This window comes from Choloepus didactylus, chromosome 8, assembly GCF_015220235.1.
Source record: "Choloepus didactylus isolate mChoDid1 chromosome 8, mChoDid1.pri, whole genome shotgun sequence".
Classification (NCBI taxonomy): domain Eukaryota; kingdom Metazoa; phylum Chordata; class Mammalia; order Pilosa; family Megalonychidae; genus Choloepus; species Choloepus didactylus.
The window spans coordinates 83,920,496-83,942,192 of record NC_051314.1 but is presented as its reverse complement, the minus strand read 5'-3'; the positions used below and the strand labels follow the sequence as shown (position 1 = coordinate 83,942,192).

Genomic DNA, 21,697 nt, shown 5'->3' with positions numbered 1-21,697 from the left:
GCAGGGGAGGCTCTCTTAGACCTCTAATCCTTGTTAGAATACAATATTTCACAGATTCTGCCTGTGCTCTTGGTGACCAGGGGTTAGGGACATGACTGTGCAGGTACTTTTCTTTCTTTCTTTTTCTTTTTTTTTTTTTTTAGAGGTATTTTTCTTGAGTTCAGCACTGCTGCCCTGGGCTGTCTCCCAGCTGCCTTCTCTGCTTCGGATGCCTCTGTTTCTGGGACAGAAGGAAAGCCCTAGGTCTCTTCCACCGGTGTAGAGAAAAGAAAATGGGCCCAATATCGTGCAAGGAGTAGGAAGTTCCCATCTCAACATTCATTGGGTTTAGAAATCCATCTTTAAGGCCTACAGAGGAGCTGAGGATCAGGTTCCCAGACACCAGCCATCCTGTTCCCTGAGAGGCTTGTGGAGGTTCCCACTGAGATGGTCCGGAGCCTAGACGAAGAGCCAGTGCTGGCTGGGGTCACTGGGATTGCAGGGGGCCATGGCTGGTTGCTTGAACTGGGACATCAGACAGGTACCAGATCCTGAGTTCCTGATGAGCCACTCCTAAAAGATGACACAGAAAAGGGTGAACATGGACCACCAGACCTCCAACAGCACTACTGGGGGCAGCCACACGGGGAAAATTAGGTAAAAGGGAAAGGAAGCTCAACAAGATATCAAGAAGAAGCTTCCAAACTCCTTCCCTAGACCTGCCAGGCACCCTGATGGGATGCATTATTGAGTCCCCACCTGTCTCCAGCATCAATTCCCCACCCCCAGCTTTAGCCTGAGTGGCTACAATAGGGGAAGGCAGGAAGGTGGGCTAACCGAAAAAGGCTTTTGGGCTTCCTTTCCCTCCCAATGGCCAGGTTCAAAGATCTAAGGACACTGCTGCCCCACCCCTACTCTTTACTCTGTAGCCCCAAAGTTAGGCTTCTCCTTCCCTAAGCCTGGGACTGGGCTTTGGGGGTGAGTATGGAGGCTTGCTAGGAATGCTGGTTTAGGCCTCATATTGCAGCAGTCATATTACATATCCTGAGGTAGTGCTACATAATAGAAAGAGGCTGTGGTTTCAAGTCAGAAGTAGCTGGGTCTGAATCCCAGGCCTGCCATTTACTAGTGATGAGTCTTGGGCCAGTCACAAACTTGCTGAGCTTATCTACAGAAATGGGGACACCATCTACCTGGGAATGGTCTCTGAGAGAGTAACCAAGCCAATGTATATGTGCATGCCTAGCTCTGTGCTTGGCACATGGAGGGTAGATGGGAACCATGAGTGATTCTTTACCTTCATTTACTTGGGTTCAGCCTAAAAATCCTTAAGCCATAGCAGAGTTGGCTATGGGCCATAATCCCTAATCCCATCTTCATGTTCCCAGAACCAGCCATCACCTAAAATCACTTAGCCCTTGAGAACCCTTCCTGCGACCACACTTTACATTTTCCTGATCCATGCCATGGTGTCTCAGGCAGAAGATGCAGAAAATAAGGAGGGGAGGCAGGCAGCAACAGTGGCTTCAGGCCCTTGATTCTGAGCTTTCTGGGCAGTTGACTCACCTGGGTCAATTCCCATTCCTCGTCCTTGGGGACATGGCTATTTTTGCCAGTGAAGTGACAGCTCCTAAGGCCCACAGTACTAGCGTTGGCATGTAGACACAGTTCCTTTGCAATGTTGTGGCGAAGGTCCCTCTGGGTTGTGTACTCAAAGTACTGGAAGTTGAGACAAAAAGAGGTCCTGAGGGGCAGGGAGCGAGTTTTGCCGACACTTTCCAAAGCCACCTCCCTAACTAAGACCAATCATGGCGTGGCCTCTGGGGAGGAAGGTGAGGGGGCAAGGCCATGCCCAGACTCTTGTGATTTATGTGCCATCTCCATGATTTTTTACCATATCTGAGTTACACTGTGTGCTGGTTTGGAGCTGTTATGTACCCCAGAAAAGGCCACTTTCTTTTAATCCATCCCTATTGTAGGTGGGACCTTTTGGTTTACTTGAGATGTCACCCAGCCCATGAAAGATGGGTCTTAACCCCTTCACTGGGGTCCTTATGAGAGGATAAAAGACAGAAAAAGCCAGAGAGCTCAGAGAGAGAAAACACCCAGAGAGCTTAGGGAGATGCTAAGTGGGAACCCACAAATGCTCAGAGAGAAAACTACTGGAAACAGAAGCTAAAAGTGAGGAAACCCGGAAGTGAAGGCCCAGCAGACGCTGGCCATGTGACTTGCTATCTGACAGAGGGACCCCTGATGCCTGTGGACTTTCTTCAGGGAAGGTATCCTCTTGTTGATGCCTTAATTTGGACATTTTCATGGCCTTAGAATTGTAACTTAATAAATCCTCATCGTTAAAAGCCAACCCATTTCTGGTATATTGTATTTCGGCAGGCTTTAGCAAACTGAAACACACTGGAATAAAAGTTACTATTTTTTTCTTTAAATTACTTAAAAATTAAAATTTAACTTAGTATAATTTCAAGCAATATCTGTAAAATCATGTATTTAATATGCTAGTCCTATTTTTGCTGATAACTGCTTTAGAATGACTTTATCTCATTTGCAGCCTGTCCAGTGTCCCATGCCATCCCTTTCTTTACTTCAGCTCTGTTTCAAGCATGTCTTACTTACTAAATGCCATTCAGGGTGGATTGAGGACTGGAGACATGGAGGTTACTAATTATCCCTCAGGGAAGGGCTGGGACATTGTAGGGCATGGGGTAAATTCCTAAAATGCCAGATAACTGTGAAACAGTAGGTCGGTGGTGTTTGGGCATCACTGCTGGGTGGTGGGATCAGAGTATAGCTTGTGGGCAGGGGAGGCACTGAAGATAGAAGCTGAGTGTAGGCGAGGGAAAGTTCCCAAAATTTTTCCATATTCACCTCAAAATATCACTGAGCAGCCAGCATCCTCCAGCAGGCCTTCTCTGATCAACAGTCCTCCCCTACCACCCTCTCTCTAGCACCCAACACTGATGCCCAGTGCTCTTTCTAGATGCCGCTAATTCAAACCTTCCTTAGACTGGAAGCTTCCTGAGGACAGGGATGGTATCTCCTCTTCCCTCTGGATTTCCTCCCATCCCATTCCTCAGGAAAGGACTATTTGGGGAGGAGAAAGGAGGCCTATGGAGAGAATGGACCCCTCCCAGAGACAGACAGCTGTGGTATAGCTGGGTGGTATAGCTGGGTGGTATAGCTGGGTGGTATACCTGGTTGCCACCGAGGCCGTGGCAGGAGTACATGATGAGGGGCTTCCCTCCTTGGTTGTTCTCACCCACATCCAGGCATTTATTGATCCTGAGGTTCTTGATCTGCAAAGAGGGTGAAGGAGAGAGAGGGGAACCAGGACGGCACAGTTTCTGAGTTTGCGGGGTGGGGCCTTACTGGAATACATTTGCATGGCTGGATTTCCCCTGTGTGATGTTTCTCCTCTGCTCATCCTCTCTCCTCATGACCACAGATGTCTGGAACTAATAAAGTGAGGTGCAAAGCCCCAGAGGCTAGGCAAGGGCAGAACTAGAACCCTCTGTGGGGCAGGATGGCCAACCTCCCAGGATGCCAGGTCCCCTGGAGAAGCCTCAGCATGTGGGAGTTTCCTTAGGAGCAGTGGTTCAAGGTGTGATGCCCAGGCCATCAGCATCACCTGAGAACTTGCTAGAAAGGCAAAGTCTCGGGCCCTTCCTCAGTCCTACTGAATCAGAAATTCTAGGGGTAGGGCCCAGTACTCTGTGTTTTACAAACCTTCCTGGTAATTCTTCTACATGCTAATTGTTTTTGGGGACCACTGCTAAGGGGTTGTTTTTCCCTTATAAGATTTTTAGCTATCTCTAGCAGCCCCAAAGTGGCCTCTCAGTTCTCTTCCTGGATAAAGGAGTGTGGAGGGTAAAAGTCGATTTTTGTGTGTCATCATGTGTGGAATAAGTGGTCCTGAACTTCTCTGGGGGGTGCTGTGATGATGGGCAGACAGGTTGGTTCTTGAGACTCACGGCTCCATAGAAGGTGGGCTTCAGGTCAGGGACAAACATCTCCGGGTAAACGTTATGCAGGTACCACGAAAAGTTGCGACAGTGTAGTTTTTCCTTTAGCTGTAATCGCTCGGAAATGTCGCCAAAGGATTTCTGTCAACAAAGTTAGCCGCTGAAGGGTCAGTTCCACCACCCTTGACCTTCCTGTCTCAGTTGAAACAGCCCAGACAGCAAGGAGTTCCTGGAGCCACTTTCTCCCAAATGGGTCTCATGCTCATTCCTGCTTAGGACGTGTCCATTCAAAACCCCCTGCCCTGGCTTTGGGACTGTAGCCTCCTTACTCTCTTATCTGTGACTCCTCAGGAGTCACTTCCCTCCAACTCCCCAATTCTGAGCCTCTCAAAGCCATTCCTCCTGGAAGAGGTTCTTCTTCAAATCTCCAAATCTCTTCCCTCCTCCTCTCCTCTCCTAAAGGGTGCTGGGATACTCCTGGTAGGGACAGCAAGGCCCCTCTCCTCAATTCTCTAGCCTTCGAGGTCTTTGTGCCTGGGACTCCCCCTGGGCTCTAACTCACAGGGCCCTGAGGGTGAAGGGAGACACCAGAGGGTAAAGATGGGGAGGGCCCCTGCCCTGAAGCCCTTGGCCAGGTTCTCTCTTCCTCCAAATACCTGCAGAACGCCACTTTCTCTCACCTGTCGGACTATCCTTCCTGCCTGCATATTTCTCCGGTAGAAAATCTCCTTGTAGTCATCCATCCAGACCTCAGCTAGGCGCACTTGGTTGCGATAAATGACATCGGTGCCCTTGGGGAAAGTGTGGGGGCTTTTGTTCCGGAACACGTGGCCTACCACAGAGCAGGGGATGATCTCCAGCTGGCCCCCACACTGCCACACCTGCCACAAGAGAAGATAGGATGGGACCTTCAGCGGTGGGTTGGACAGTCTCCCCCCAAGTATCTCTGTTCCATTCCCAGGGCACCAGACCCCAGGGGCAAGGACTCAGATAATGGCTGTGCTCTCTCTGCCTGGATAAAAGGGCACTGACAGGCCCCTTTCCAGACCATGACTCATAGCCAAGGGATCTCTCATGTTGGTTCACTCTGACTTAAGTGAACAGAGATTTGTAGGGTCCTGAGGGTTATCAGCACCCACTTTAGAGAAAAGACAGTTGGCTAACTTTGTGCCCATGGACTTACTGTGAGCACTTGGCTTTTTGATCTGGAAATTTGATTTTATCAGCTCACCAGGTATGAATAGAAACTCAAGCTCCCCCAAATCAAGATGGACTGTGACCCAAATCAGAGCATCAATACATTAATTAATAGTGAGGAAGGCAACTGCTAGGCAGCCTGTGTTAGTCACCTGGACCTTTAGCAACCAGTCACCCAGGAGAGAGACTGAACCGAGGTCAGAGGCTCACTGATGAGCCTAGAAGCTGAGCCCTGGACTTAGGTTGACTGGGCTGGTGACCCTTCTCTATGCCATAGGTCTGATCTAAGTAAGATACCTCTCCCAGTTGTCTCTTCTCTTTGAGGTTTTAGATTGGGAGGTATGTCATTATTAATTTCTAGCATAGCAGAAACAGAAATACATACGCATCATCATAGCAATGGTGAATATCAATTATGTGCTTAGTATGTGCCAGGCACTCTGAGAGATGATTTTATAAATGAGCTTATTTACTTACTAATTACCTCTTCACTGGCATGGAGATTTGTACAGATTTCATGAAGAGGCAATCCTTTCTTCCTGACCTGGTTTGCCTAATTCCCGAGTCCCTCAGAGTTCTGGGGCCCACCAGAATTTAGGCCGCCATCTTCTCCTACAGTTACAAAGAGCTTGCTGAGCATAGTGGTAGAACAACTCCAAAGGCTGCTAAAGAACATGCCCTCTTATCTGGGAAGGGGAGCCTGATTTCTCCAGAAAAAGTATGGTGATTAGTGTTGGGGAGTGAATCATGTCCCCCACAAAAAGCATGTTCAGGTCCCAATCCCTAGTCCTGTGGGCGTGAACCCTTTGTGAATAGGGTCTTTGAAGATGTTATTAGTTCAGGTGTGCCCACACTGAATGAAGGTGGGCCTTAATCCAGTATGGCTGAGGTCCTTATAAGCAAAGGAAATTGGACATGGAGAGAAGAAGCCACAGGAAGCAGCCAGAAGTTGGAAGTCAACGGAACCCACAAAAGAAAGGAGAAGGTGCCGCCATGTAAATTGCCATGTGACGGAAAAGCCAAGGAACCTCAAAGACTGCTGACCAGCCAGAAGATACCAACCCCAGGAGGAAGCAAGCCTTCTAGTCTCTGAAGCTGTGAGGCAATAAATTCCTGTTGTTAAGACAACCCACTGTATATTTGTTTTAGCAGCTGGGAAACTAAAATAATTGGTTACTGATCTGCTTCCACCTTCACTCTAAACCTTTCCCACAGATATCATCAAAGATGTCTCTAGTCTCCAGATATCCAGTCCCCATACCCCTTCTTCTGAGAAATTCTGCCCAGTAATTTGTTTCAAGTTGTCCAATCTGATTCCCGAAGACCAACTTCCATGGACAGGGAGAGGAGCGCAGGAAAGGTGGAGCCATGACAGGGAAGAGCCACCCTTTTACACTCAGTTTCACATGACTTCCCTGAGGCTGCTGCTGCCCAAGAGACAGGTTCTCAGGCTGTCCCCTGGGTGGTGGTTGTCCCCCACGAAGCCCTCTTCACTCTCACCCGGAAGGACATTTCCACGTTCTCCCCTCCCCAGATCTCCATCTGATTATCATAGGTACCGATGAGTTCAAAGTAGGACTTGGAGATGGAGAAGAGGCCACCAGCAAACGTCGGGGATCTGGAGAGACAGAGGGAGAAGCATGTGCATCTTCTGGGTGGGGAGAGGAGTGGGAGCCTGGAGTGGAACAGTTGTTTGTGGACCTACCTCCCCACCTCTATTCCTCTTTCCCAGCATGTGTAGCTGCTCTTCCACTAGCTTACTCATTGGTTTAGCAAACATTTATTGAGCATTTACTGTGTCCTCTTCCCCTTCTAAGACCAGGCTAAGGAGAGATGTGATTATCATTACTCTCTTCAAAAAGGCACTCATTCATTCAACCAAGAATGTGTTAAACACCAGTCACCAGGGGCTGTGCTTGCTACATTGTGGGCAAACAAAGCTGAGAAAGACACAGATCCCATTGTCTGAGGGCTCAGTCCAGTAGCAGAGAAAAGCTACCATAGTTTATTGGCAGCAAAGTGCCTGGAACATAGTACTTAGTTATCAGAAGTTGTGCAGAATTGTTTTTGGAAATAGGCAGGATTCAAACCACAAATGAATGAATGAAGGAATGAATGAATATTACAGCTGGGTTGGCCCCATTCTGTTTCAGATTCCTGACCCTTCAGGGACTCAAAAGCCTCAAGGTTAGTAGGATTCTAGCCCTTGTGCTTAATGCTGCCTAAGAAACTTTAGCTTTGCAGAGAAACTGCCAACTACTTTGAACAGGTGAAACTGATAACAGGTGTTCCTAGGAATAGGCTGGGGAGTTAGATCAACTCAACTTGGACTAAAAGGAGCATTTAGGAGATTACAAAAAGATTCTGGCTTCAGACCAAGGCAGGGAGGCACAGACCTGAGTTAAGAAAATTGACAAAAATATCTCACTCCTAGAATTTAAATACTCACAAGGAGGGCTTATAAGGGTAAGGGCACCCAGTTGGAATGGCAGGAAGGGGTGGCAGTGGGGAGCTATGTAATCATTAGCTGTTGGCTTCTATACCTGGGCAAGGCTGGCTTGGATAGGGCTTTGCTGCCCTCAGTGGGCGGCTTCATGTGGTACAACCAAGCAGGAAGACACTGAATCCTCTCTGTAATCCCAGAACCAATCAAGGTGTCTCACACACAGTGAGGGTCAATCAGTGTTCACTGGACTGATGTGTTGAGGAGACCACCCAGGAGCCTGACCTTGGTGGTATCCCCTGGCTGCTCCTATCTCTCTGAAGTTGGCTCCTGCAGCTGCTTTCTGGAAGGAATTTCAGTTGGGAAACCCTCATGGCTTCCTGTCACTGGTTCTGGACTCTCCCAGGGGTTCCAAACCAGCCCAAGTGGGGTCCAGAGAGGGTCAGAGAATCCTGGAACTCCAGATGAGTGCTTTGGCAGTAACCAGCTTCCTCTGGAGGATCCCACACGTCCAGGCCTGCTTCTTGCCCTTGAGGCATCTGGGTACTTTCCAGGCTAGAGCCCAGCTAAGAAGTCACTGACAAATTCACTCTTGAGGATAAACCCCACATGGAGAACTTCACTGCAGACCCACAACCAGCAGGCGACCTTGGCAAACACCCTGACACTTCCTGGCTTATCCCTGGGACCTCCTGCGTCTTCTACCTCCCCTATTAGCCTCTGATTAGCTTTGAAAGTGCAGGCTGGGGTGGGTCCTCCAGCAGTGGGGTTCTAGGCAAAGTGCCTTGGGCAAGCCACGCATGGTACCATGGTACCAGGGCATTGGACGGGTGAGAAAATTCCTGCCTCAAACACTGGGGCTTTGTCATCCAGCTGTATGGTCCTTGGACATCAGAGTGGGGGACGTCGATGATGGTTTGGGACCAAGTGCCCTTTCTCTGACTGTGTCAGTGTGTGCTTGGCCCCAGGCTGAGGGGGCTTTGTTGCTATACACGCCAAGCAAGAGGCATCTATGAAACCAATTTCCTCTCTCTCCCCTGCCCTTCTCTTTTCCCTTCTCCCCTTCTGCTGCTTCTCCTCCTCCTGATGGGGACAGAGCAGCTGGCTGCTCAGGATCCATGGGATTCCTCCCCCGTGGCTCCCACCCAGTCCCTCTCTACCAAGAGTTTGGGCAACATCTCCTAGGATTCTGGACAGATGGAGGGGAGGAACCCCAACCCTCTTCTCCTTTCAAACCTTCCTTCTTATCTCAGGCCACTGTACCCTCAACCTTCCCTTCCCTAAACCTCTGCTGTATATTCAGGTGATCCTTAAGTTTCCCGGCCAGAAGAGGAAAACAATGGCACTGATAATCTAAAACCAAAGGACAATCTAACAGTCACTCCTAACTCAGCGAGAGACAACTGTTAGCATAAACCTGTGGAGTCCAACTGTTAACACCAGAGGCGATCTGGAGAGGGAAAAGCAGGTTGGGAGCACGAGGGGAACGGAAACCCTGCTGGCTTAAACAGTGGATAAACCCTCTAGTATCCACCCTATAGATCAGGGATTGGCAAACTATGGGTTCTGGCCCTGCAGCCTGTTTTTGTATGGTTTTTACATTTTAAAAGGGTTATAACAAAAAAATAAAAAAAGGAGGAGGAGAAGGGGAAGAGGGAGGAGGAGGAGGAGAAGGGGAAGAGGGAGGAGGAGGAGGAGAAGGAGGAGGGGGAGGGGGAGGAGGTTGTGGTAGGACAAGAACATGCAACAGACCTTTTGTGGCCCAGCAAAGCCTAAAATACTTACTGTCTGGCCCTTTACAGAAGAAGTTCAAGGCACCTGCAACAAACCACAAACTGCAGGATACTTGTTCATCTTCTTTTAATATGCTCTTAGCCTTTTCAAAAATAGTGACCTGGGAACACATGCCACCTCCTTCTACTGTGGTGGCTATGCATCAGTGTCCTCCACCCACCCTCTCACCCTATCTGTAAGTACCAGTCATGTCCTTCTATGTGCAGGGAGGAACAAACAGGTGACATGTGGAAAGCCCTTAGCCCAGTGCTCGGCACACAGTAAGTGGTGAGTATGAGCAAGTCGCATGGGGTGAGGCAGTACAGTGCCACAGGAGCATGGGCTTTATCTTAGGCCAGTTGTTGATCGCTACGAACCTCAGTTTTCTCATCTGTAAACAGGATAATCATAGTACCTACCTCATAGGGAGTGAGGATTAATTAATGCGTATCAAATGCTTGGTGAGCACCTAATAAATGTTGACGTGAGTGGCCCGGGTACCTGGAACTGGGTGGGACTGGGGTGGTGGAGGCCAGGAGGGGGCTCGCCGGGCTGTGGTTCTTACTTGATGGGGTAAGTCTCATCCTTGCGCCTCTGCTTCTCATGCTGAGGTAGAGTCTCCCAGCCAAAGTTCAGGCTCCAGTCAAAGTTGCCGCGGCTGTGGACTCTGCCCCTCTGGACGGGTTTGGAGAACGCGAATGTGTTCAAGTCGATGGTGACGATGTCCGGGCTCACCACTGCCATCTCATCCTCGAGGATGCGAGCCAGGAGGGGCTCCAGCCAGCTGTGGAAGCACTCGCCTGCAGGCCCAGGCCAGGAGGTAGCTATCAGGGTCCAACTCAGAGCTGAGCCCATGCTCCGCTCCAGGGGGGAGAACCAGAAGGACAAGAGGACCCACCACCCACTCCTAGTTATATATAGAGAGGAACACAGACAAGTGCCACAGCTGTAGAGAACACAGAGATTTCCCGAGACCCCATCCCTACCACCCACCGCTACCCCTGAGGTGGAGGCAGTCTTGGAAGGGAGGATGGAGGTCTAAGTATCACCTCAAGGAAGGAAGGTGGTCAACTTAAATGGTCGAAAAGCGCAGGGAAGGCCCTGGATGGGTGTCTTTAGGGTTTCCAGCCTTTCACTGAATCAGCCCTCCCCACCCTAGTGTCCATTTCAGAAGGAGGTGTTCCTTCTCTGAGGGGTATTGGCATCTTAAGCTTAGTGTCAGTTGTAGAATAATAATCCCTTTCATTTGTTTAGCCTTTTGTAATTGTCAATGACCTCTGGAATATATTGCTTCATTCTGCCCTTGGAGTAGTGATTGTTAGGTGAGTAAGGTTGGTCTCCTCATTCCCATTTTACAAATGAGGAAACTGAGGCTTGGTCAGTGGCAGAGCCAGAATGCAAACCCAGGTCTTCCAACTCCAAGTCCACAGTGCTTTCCAGTATATCTCACCCCTTTAAGGGGATGATGTTTTTTACCTGACAGTGGAGGGGAGGTGTTTTGGTTTGGGGCAGAGGTGATTGGTTTGGTTTGTCCTGGCTCTGTGGGGTCCTACAGGAAAGCTCCATACAAGCCAGTTCTCAGTGGTGACAGAAGATCACTCTGAAGAGCTGAGCTCAGAATGGGGTACAGAAAGTATACGTGTGAACAGATATCTGGAGCTGGAGTCCACTCCCTGTGACGTTTGGGTCATTAACTATTTCAGCACTGTTTGTGCCTCCTGATAAAACATTTTCAGGGTTGATGGTGAGAAGGGGGTGGGAGAGGCTGGGGTGGTTCCAGGCCTCTACAGACCTGGAATACTGTAGGAGGAGAGGGACTTGGCAAGGCCGTGTTCCCAGCTCTGCATTCTCCCAGGGAAGAGGCTGAGGCCCAGAGAAGGGAGGGACCAGATCACACCCGGGCCTCCTGGTTGCCAGGCTGACACCCTTTTACTCACAGTGGGCATCCAGGAATGTGAGCACTTCTCCCTGAGCCACGCTGGCCCCCAGCAGCCGGGCAGTGATTAACCCCTTCCGTTCCTCCTGCCGCACCACCCTCACGATCTGCAGCTGCTTCACGTACTGATCCAGCGGCTCCTTTAAGTACTCTGGAAGGGATGGTGTCATTGTTGCCAGCTCACCACTTTCTTACAAGCCTAATCCCCTGTGGGCACCAAGCCCAGGCACTCCTGGGCCTCCAGCAGGCTTCAAATTTTAGCCCTTCTGCACCTATTGCACGAAGCAGTCCCACAGAAACAGAAGGTAGGGAAGCGAGTGGAAGGAGGAGAAGGATGGGAAGAGGAAGAATGGCCATGCCCACCCTGCTACCCCAAGCCCACTTGACCTGACACCACATCAGCAGTTGGATCTCGTGCCCATTTACCTGGCACCTAACATCTGCAACAGGACCTCAGAGCTGTGTTTCTCTGTCCTTAAATCAGAAACCTCTGACAAAGGCTCTCCTAAGCCTTTCTTGGTAACCCCACCCTCTCAGCCACCATCTTCTATAGCTGCAACTCTGGCTTCCTCCCCTCTGCACCTGGGTTTACAGCAACTCTTTCTGTGTCTATGATTCCCTGTCTCCCAAATTCTTGAGAGTGAGTTTGACAGGTAGAAAAAAGATAAATTTTGATTTCTTGCTTGCTGGATCAGCAGCAGGAAGTCTTACTCTAATCCTCTTTACTGCCTCTGCATATGAAATTCTTTAAGATGAAAAGACAGCTTTTTAATTAAATTAAAAACACACATAGCACACGCCTACCAAGAGCCAGGTACGATGCTAAGGACTGGGGATACAGTGGAGAGCCTGGCCCGTGTGGTCACTGTCCTAAGGGAGCACTGCCAGGGGTAAGTGACTGCAGGACAGGTGACCAGCGACCAGGAAGGGCAACCATCCTGAATTTGAGGAGGACGGAGAAGACGTTTTGAAGGGAGTGTTATCTCTGCTGAGATCTCCTGCTCCTTCTGAGTTGGGGCTTATTTCAACTTGTTATTCAGTCTGAAATTCTCAGGGCATTAAAAAAAACTTCTATTCTGAAGCATTCCTTCTTGAAACAGATTCCAAATCTTACTTATGTTGTATTAGTTGCCATCTGGGTTTATCTGTGCCACTGTTTGGCTCCTGACTGTGCCGAGTGGAGCTGGCTGCAGTTTCAGAGGTGGCGGACAGATGCGTGTCCTTTCCCTTTGGGCTGTGGGATCAGCCCTGGGCTGAAGGTTTGCTCAGAAGGCAGGTCCTGAAGTCAGTGTGCTGGGTTGTGGTCACACAGGCACCCACACACAGTCTTGAGCACCTACTATGTGCCAGTCACTGAACTAGGGGCTTTCATGTTTACTTCCTTATTTAACCTTCTCTATGAAGGTAAACTACTCTATGCAATGGGGAAAATTGTCCCCATTTTTGTAGATGGGAAAACTGAGACTCAAAATGGTGTGCCTGGGGTCACAGAAAGTACAAAAAGCAGCCGCAGGGTTCCAGCCAGCCTGTGTCTGAGGGCTGCTCACCTCCACCCTCCAGAGGCAGTGAGGCCACTAAGCAAGGACTCAGTGTCCGTGGGTCTCAAGGTGGTCTCCACAGCCTACCTCGGTCATCCAGGGCCTCAGCCACTTCTCTGCATGTGAGACCACGGGAGGGAGAGGGAGAGCAAGGGACTCAGTCACCCTGTTCCTCTAGCAGCTTTGATCACTGCCTGGGACAGCGGGGCCCTGAGGGAAGGAAACGTCCCACATGGGGAACTTCAACTCTTTCTTCTTTCTCTCTACTTCCATTCTTCTGGAGAGTCGGGTGCTCCTGCCACGGTGCTCACTTATGAATGGATTCTTTGGGTAGTCATCCGAGAAGCGGGCTGGATTTCACTCCAGGAATAAGGCCTCTTGTCTCTGGATGCCAGGGCCTTGGGGAACAAACTTAGCCTCATGTGGCAGCTCCTGCCAACTACTTGCTTAGTTGCTGAAGCCCTGCCCAGAGGCAATGGGCAGGGAGGGGCCTGGTCTGGATCCTACCCTCAAGGAGCTCCCAGCATAATTTAATGATAGCCCCACACGCTGGCACTCACAGGAAGGGGAGAAGAGCACTGACCAGGAACCCCACCTTCTCAGTGTGGCTGATTTTTTTCCTGAGAACTTGCTTAACTGTGTTCACAGGAAGTTTATGGTAGTAGAGATAACCCAGGACAAAACATCACAGGAAGTGGGTTTTGTGGTAAGAGGCTGCAAAGCACTGAGCTATGAATCTCGGGGGGCCAGAACTCTTTCGAAAACCTTCTCCCACGCCTTCCTTCCAGTCTCAGGTGGCTAGGCTTCTGGGCCTGTGAGGCAGGGCTCCTCCCAGATTCCGCCCCTTATCCCAGGCCCTTGTAGGAGAGTGAGTCATCTGCAGTGCCCCTCCTGTTCATCCTCCACCTGTCTCATCCCTGGATCCACTGTATACCAGAGCCGAGCATGGAGACACAGATGTGCCCATCCAAACCCCCTCACATCCCCTAGATGACTGCCTCCTAGTTTAGGTTCGACAGCCCACCATCGCCAACCAAGCTTCTTTCCTCACGATTTGAGTCCATGTGGTCACTGAGACCCCCAAGACATGTCTTATCACTCAGCCCCATGGTCTGAAGTACCATCTATATGCAATGGCTCCTAAGTCTCTTTTCCTGACCTTGCCATCTTCATTTGGATGTCGAACAGAACTGCAAACCCAACGTATGCCTAAAACAGAACTTCCAATTTACTCCCCAAATCTACTCTTTCTCCAGTCTCCCCCATGTGGTACATGAGACCGGCGTCCCTCCAGCTGCTCTAACTTAGGAGTCAAGCTCGAGTCTTCCCTCTTCTCAGGCTCCACATTAGTCTACCATCAAGTCCTGCCAGTTCTCTCTGACCATTTCCGCTCTCACCCCAGCAATAGCATCTTACTTTATGCTGCTCTCCCCAATCTTAAAAAAAGCCACAGAAGGCTTTTAAAAGTAGAAACCAGATCATGTCACTCCAGTGGTTTAAAACTGCACATAAAAACAAACCCAAGCACTGACCATCACTCACCTAGGTCTCCATCATTCAGTTCCACTCACCCCTCTAAACTCATTTTGCACCAGTGCCCTCTCTGCTTCTCAGCTCTCTCCAGCCACACTAGCCTTTCTGCCTCATTCGTGCAGCAAGAGCTCAGGGACTTTGCATTTGTGCTTCCCTTTGCTGAAGAAACACTCAGAGAAGTCTTCCCTGGCCAGCCTGAGAAAACCAGCCCCCTAATTGCTCACTATCCCATCACCCTGCATTCTTTTCCATTCCGCCCCCTCCCCCACCCCAATTTAATTTCTTCACGGCACTTATCACAATCTGAAATTATTTTCTGTCTTCCCCACAAAAAAATTAAGCTCCAAGAAGACAGAAACCTTGCCCGACCTGTTCCCTGCTGTATCCCCAGGGTCTGGCAAAGGGTCTCAGGCCCAGGAGGTGACCTCTAAACACTCATTAAGCAAACCAAGGTGCGCTTGCCTTTAGTCACACTTCTCATGCTTGACTGCTGAAAAATCTAGAAAAGAAAAGAACAAAACCTTTTCTTGTGGGGAGGACTTCCCCTCTCATTTTTCCTGTTTTGCACTTTTGTTTTTAGTCTACTTTTCTGCCCACCCATGTTCTATCCAGCCTCCAATTCAGTTGCAACTGGGGCATATTCCTAAAGGATAACTTAGGAAGGAGAAAGGAAAAATAAATAAGCACAGCATACTTTGGAAGCTGTTATTGGGTTGCAGAGTCCCCCAAATTCACATCCACCTGGAACTCAGAATGTGACCTTATCTGCAGATATAATTAGTTAAGCTGAGGTCATACTGAATTAGTGTGGAACCCAAATCCAACATAACTGGTGTCCTTGGAAGGAGAGGAGAGGCACAGAGACACACAGAGAGGATGTGGCGATGGAGGCGGAGGTGGGAGTTACGCAGCCACAAGCCAAGCAAGGCCGAGGACGCCGGCAGCTACCAGAACGAGGCAGGCAAGGATTCTCCCCTGGAGCCTCAAGGGAGTGTGGCCCTGACAACACCTCAATTTCAGACTTCTAGACCCCAGAACTGTGCAAGAATAAATTTATGTTGTTTCAAGCCACCCAGTTTGTGGTAATTTGTTATAGCAGCCCTACGAAACCAATACAGGAGTATTCTATAACCCCCTGCCCAGGTAGAACATTTGGATACAGGCCATATTTTCTAACCCAGATCAAGTCTCACTGTCCGACACTTTCCACTTCCATGCGTAAGCAAGACACTGGCAGACAAAATTTAAATTTGTGGGAACAGTAGAATTTCTTTATGGAGAGAAATGGAAGAAAATACTGAAATGGAAACTTTCCCAGAAAATCCAAGATTAATATATAGATATTTTCCTATATTATAAAACACGTGCAGAAGTGATAAAGCAACTTGACCTGTTGGGATAGACATTGGAAGTTGTAACTCAACTAAAATCAGTCTTTGAACAATTCCCAACTGGCAGTACTGACCCTCTGGTTCACAGGGCCAGGAGAGGAGCTGCTAGGCAGTTCAATTCTGACCAGCAAGGGGATGTGGAAGTGGGAGAGATCTTGGGTTATTCTAGATTAATCCCTGTCTTCTCCCTGGGTTTCACATGGTGTCTTTCCAGACTTCAGGGCTGCCCCTTCTCTCTTTCCCTTCTGCTGCTGAGCCTCTACTTTCCCTTCCTATGCCACCCCCTCCCTGGCCAGCCTCCATCTGGGAGGAAGTTGCTCACTAAGGGTTTATTTATTTCTCTCTGAGTCCTGGGTATGTGCCTGATTTCCTCCATCCAATCAGCGAATCCCCCACAGGAAGGAGACATAGAGGCAGGCCAGGGCTTCTGATATGGGGATTCCCTGTTTGGGGCACAGAAATCCCAAGAGACTGGGGGGCCTGTTATCAGGAGTACGTCAGACCAGAGCTGATCCCTGGCTGCTGACCTGGCCTCTTAGGAAAGAAATCTTTGCCCTGGTTCTGAGTCTGAGGTAGGAAAGAAAATGCTTCCCAGCCCAGCCCTGGGTCTTCTCTCCCCTAGTATCAAATGCCCATATACTCATGGTCACAGAGCTGCTGCTGGCGGCCTGAACAGGAGGACAGAGAACACAGATATTGTATTTCACCAGAGACACAGCCCTTGTTGTGTGCGTGTAATAAAAACCAGTTAATCTGATCAAACAGTCAAATGTGTGGGAAATCTTATCCTGGTGTGGACTGCAGAGTTTTCTGACCATAGATCTGAGGTTTCCTTCCTTTCCCTACTGAACTGAACACTGCCTAAAATATCTCCAGAGTCTGAAAGCTCTCGAGGTAGGCTGTTTATCCTAGGGTCCACAAATTCCCTGAAATTATGTGCAAAAATACATGTGTGTACATAGTATTGTGGGCAGTTGTGCACTATTGTAGGGAGAGGGGCATAGCTTTTAACAGATTCTCAAAGGAGGTCAGGACCTGGAAAAATAAGTGACTGGCTGAGGTTTTTCAGCAAAGTGACTCAGAGATGCCAGAATTGGCTAGACCAGGCCTTGAGAGAGAGTCCAGGGCCACAGGGAGACAGGAGCAGAGAGAATGAGCATGTGGCTGGTGGCTTGCCAGCAGGGGGCACTTCGGAGGGGCTGCTGAGGCTGTTGCAACTTCCACCCCACTGGGCAAAGGTCGCTTGCTCCACCCTCTAGATGCTGCCCATGCCAGCCTGGAATCACATCACTTGTCTACCTGGTCAGAGGAGTTATTCAACTGGGCACTTGTACCTAATGGACAAAATCCCGAGTGACAAGTTAAAACAGTTTAGAACTCCCACCACATGTGATTCAGGGGGAAGGGTCACGAGAGAGGCTAGTTTGAGATGAAGAGCAGCTGCTACATTTGCTCCCATTCCACACAACCATCCCATAGCTACTGAGATCCCCTAGAGGCCACTCCGTAGGAGAGCTTGGGCACAGGGGGCCAACCTGGGAGGAGCGCTCCGATCCTGGAGATTCCAGTCCAGTGATGCACCAGCCCCACAGCCACTTTCTTAGTTCTGGCTCCGTCATCCACTCTTAAGTGACTTTAAGAACTTCCTCTTGGGGCTTTGGGTCTTTTCCCTGCCAATTACCCTCTTCCTGCTAATTACCCTCTCCCCAAAGCTGCCATTGTTATGAAACACATCACTCCCCAGCTTAAACACCTTCGGTGATTCATTTCTTTCTAGACGAATACTTTTAGCATGGCATGAATGTCAACTCAATGTCTTTTTAAGTTTCATTCGCTACAACAAATGCTAACCTAAGCTCCAGCCTACCAGATCTCTGAAAGTTACACAAACAACATTCGTATCTCTAGGACTCTGCTTATGCTGTTCTCTCTTCTGGGAATGCCCTTCATCCACTCTGCACCCCAGACGGTTGCACTCATCCTTTAAGGTCTGGCTCTAAACTGGCCGTCACTGTAAGCCACCCCAGCCATGCCAGGCAGAAATAATACCTCCTGGCTATGTACTCCCATAGCATTCTGTTCCCATTCAATGAATAAAATGAAACTAATGCTTCTGCCATTCTTACTCCACGCCAACTGCTATGTAGCAACTGGATTATCTCATTCATCATGTATCTTGGAACCCTCACCCACCATGTGAGGGGATCAGCTGTCCTCATTTGTAGAAGAGGAAATGCCAATGTTCAGAGACTTAGTGCCTCACCCAAGGACACAGAGCTAGGAGGGTTAGAGTTGGGATTTGAGTTCCTGGGTGCCTGACTCTCAAGTTCATGCCCTTTCATGTCAGTCAGGGATGTGTTATAGGGCACACTGCACTGTGGTAGGTTTTGTAAGCATGCATCTGTCCTGTGAGGGTTGTTAGCCTTTCTAGGGCAGGACTTGTCCCATTTGTCATGGTATCCCCCATGCCGAGGTCAGTGTCAGGCACAGAGCAAGTGCTCAGTGGATGCTTGGGGAATTGCTTTGAAGGGTGGGAAGTCTATGAGCAACCTCTCTTACCTACTATATCCTAGGTAGAATCTTCAAGAGCCCAGAGTGGCTGGTTAGTAGGCTATGGAGGGGAAGGTCCATCCCTGTCCTCTGCCTTGAACTCTCCCAGCCTTTCTGAATTGGGGTTTGGGGTTGTCAGCTCTAGGGGCAGTTCTTGATGCTAACTGAGTGAGGCATGAGTGAAATCCAGGCTCTAGAAATGTGGTTCCCCTGCCCCCTGTCCCCACTTGCCTTCCTGTTTCTGGCCTTTATGATGAGCCATGATGCCAGGCAACAGGCCGTGAGGAGGCCCTGTTCTCCTTCCCAAGGGTGCCCATGAGTGCCCCAGTCTCCTCCTCAGGGTCCCCTCTAGTCTCACCCTCAGTGCTGGCATCATCCACCAGTATGATCTCCTTCAGCAAGATGGCAGGGGTGGTATGTAGGACGCTGTACACCGTTCGCATCAGTGTGGACCAGGCCTCATTGTGGAACACAATGATGACGCTGGTGACGGGCAGTGGGGGGCAGCGCTGGAACTTCTGGTCAACACACCTGGAGGGACAGAAGTGTAGACACAACTCTCCAGGAGTTCTTCAGGGGGTGTTATCCATCCAAAGACTCCCCACAACCACCCTCCACTCCTCTGAACCAGCAGCCCATATTCCCTGTTGCAGCTGGGAACACCTGCTCCCTGTCTCCAGCTCACCCTGTTTTTGTCACCCTCTGCACAGGTCCTAGTCAATCACCCCAAACCTGTCTCTCCCAGAGTTTGCTTGGCCTCCCTGCTATAATGCCAAGGGCTCACCCCTCACCCCCTCTTCTCTGTCTGCTCTCTGCTCTCAAGCAAGGAATTCCCAGGACTGACTCTCTTCTTCAGTAATATGTGTGCTATTTAAAGTGTAATCTAATCCAAGGTCCCAGAGGGGTAAACTATAATGGCAAATTTGATATCTGAGAAAAGTGATTACAATTTCCATACTCATTTAGAGGAAAAGGCTCTCCTCGTTATAATTTATAGCTCCTCTCACATCCTTTTTCTCATTGACTCCCTATAAAATGACACTATTATCACAATTTCCTGTGACCTTTTGTCTATCCTCATCTACTCCAACTGCTCTGTGGCACCTGGCTGTGCTGCCACCTTCCTGACACTCCATCTCTGGTGACTGAGTGGGGGATGAATCCTGGATCTTTGCTGGTCGACAGATTTCTTGTGGACCCTCTAGAGGTTCCCAAACTTCCTCTAGTGGCTGCCATAATGCCCAACACCTTACTCCGCTGAAAAGCTCCTGACACCTAACTCCAGAAGGCATCTTGTCTTATGAGTATGGTACTTGGTTCTAGCTTGAGGTACTCCAAAAATTGTGAATTTGGGGATGGAGGCTGCCATGTGAGAAGAAGCCAAAAAGGGTATAACTCTTGAGTTAGGAAAGACAAAGGCCAAATAGGGGAGACACAAAATCTTTAACCCAAGGACAGTGTAAACACAGCCATCACTGCATTTGAACTAGGTGGTTGCAGCTCAGAGATCTAAGCACTGGTCTCACTTCCCAAGATTGAAAATACTGACAGCTCCAAATAAAAACTGGAATGAATTCACGGCCCTGTGGTGAGGTGTGACAATGTTCTGACCCCAGGGCTGCTGTCAGGAAACACGTTCTACCCCAGCAACCCAGCACTGGAGGGCCACAGTCCCTGGAGCAGGCCTCAGCAGAGGACAAGGCCACCGAAGAAACAGCCTGGCATCCGTTCCCCTCAGCTGCCCTTGTGCCAAGTCTGGTCCCAGGCCCCGAGCTCCTTCCTCTGTATCCTGTCACCTTCATACTTGTGTTCTACTCGTCCACAGGTATCCCTGGGCCTTTGGCCTGACCATAATACTCCTGAACCCCAACTCCAAGGATCAGGGCAGTTGGTCAGAGGAAATCTTTGCTCATACTCTAAAATCCCCTTCAACTTTTTAGCTGGCCCTTGGCCCTGGGCCATGGACACATCAGCCATATCTCCAGCAGAGCTCTGGCCTCACCCCAGGACTCTGTGTGCCACTTACTCAGGGGGTCGGGTGTCTGGGCCCAGTGCCCTCTGCAGGGAGATGCGGTCACTGGCAAAGGCATTGAAACAGTGCTTCTTGTAGCCCTTCTCCTTTTCCTGGGTCTCCAGGGGGGTCCACTCGCTCTTCTGAAATGGTTTCCCATCCGCCCCGGGGCCGTTGGGGTCTTGTGGTGGTCGTTCCCAGAACGGTTTCAGCTCGGCTGGGGTATAGAACCCAGGGAGGCAAGACTGGTTTGTGGAGACCACAGTCTTCTGGGGTTCTGGAGCCCTGATCTGGAGCTTGGGCATTGAATCCCTAAGGTTGTTCACGGCCTCCAGCATGAGGTCCAGGACGTGATCCTTCTGGCTCACCAGGGACTTCAGCCATGGTTTCTCCGTGGCCCGCTCACTGCTGCTCATGTCCCTTTGCAAGATGAAGAGGAAGAGCACAAAGGCACTGCCCACCATGGCCAGGCGCAGGGGCATGTGGCGTCTGCGGAGGAGCCTCATTCTCCGGAACCAGCGGGGACCCCAACTGCGTCAGCTCTGAGTGCTGGGCCCAGCCCTGGAAACGGCTCGATATGCTGTGGTGACCACACCTTGGGGCCTCAGGCTGAGAAGGGAGGAGAAGAGAGAGCAGAGGATCAGCCCAAGTTGGGGTGGGAGGCAGATGGAGGTTTGGGGTTTGAGTCTAGGCTCTGTTGCTGAATGGTGGCGTCATTTAACTTTCCTGTGTCTAAATTTCCTTTATCCCTAAAATGAGGAGACTGGTCTCAATTTTTCTTCCCTGCCCTAAGATTCTGACATTCATCGATCCAGAGCAACCAGAACACGGAAACACTACCTGAAAAGATTTAGATTGACACAATCACTTTGGTAAACAATTTGGTGTTACCAAGTAAACTTTAAAATGTATACACCCTAAGTTCCAGAAATTCCATTCTTAGTTCTTTATCCCAGATAAATTCTTGTGCACGTGGACCAGGAGGCATGTACAAGAATGTTTATGGCAGCACTGACTAAAATGGCAATGTTTGGAACAACCCAAACGTTCATTAGCAGCAGAAGGAATAAAATGTGAAATAGAACTACCACGGAGTACTCTACAGCAATGACAAAGAATAAACCACTTCTATGTGCAAACAACATGGACATAATGTTGAGTGAAAAAACAAGTTGCAAAAAGATACATACACATGATTCCATTTATAGAAAATTTTAAAACATGTTAAACTAAACAATATATTGTTTAGGAGTAAATATATGCAGTAAAACAATACAGAAAACTAAAGGAAGGATAAAACCAAAGTTTCTGAAGAAGGGTTAGAGATGGGCACACAGGGGACTTCAAAGTAAGGTGTCTTCAAGTGGAT

At 49.5% G+C, this 21,697-nt stretch overlaps 1 protein-coding gene across 1 annotated transcript in view; it reads right to left on the bottom strand.

The window, feature by feature from the left end:
- Positions 1–82: 82 nt before the first annotated feature.
- The window catches only part of GALNT6 (polypeptide N-acetylgalactosaminyltransferase 6), a 31,370-nt gene continuing 9,755 nt past the window's right edge, over positions 83–21,697 (bottom strand). Inside the window, exons 3-12 of the mRNA XM_037845022.1 lie at positions 20,344–20,937; positions 18,676–18,848; positions 11,307–11,456; positions 9,935–10,169; positions 6,654–6,771; positions 4,637–4,837; positions 3,966–4,097; positions 3,189–3,290; positions 1,546–1,698; positions 83–552 (exon numbers count right to left, since the gene is read on the bottom strand). Of these exons, the coding sequence (XP_037700950.1) occupies positions 439–552; positions 1,546–1,698; positions 3,189–3,290; positions 3,966–4,097; positions 4,637–4,837; positions 6,654–6,771; positions 9,935–10,169; positions 11,307–11,456; positions 18,676–18,848; positions 20,344–20,834 (1,869 nt within the window). The 5' untranslated portion in view covers positions 20,835–20,937 and the 3' untranslated portion in view covers positions 83–438. The remainder of the gene's footprint in view (positions 553–1,545; positions 1,699–3,188; positions 3,291–3,965; positions 4,098–4,636; positions 4,838–6,653; positions 6,772–9,934; positions 10,170–11,306; positions 11,457–18,675; positions 18,849–20,343; positions 20,938–21,697) is intronic.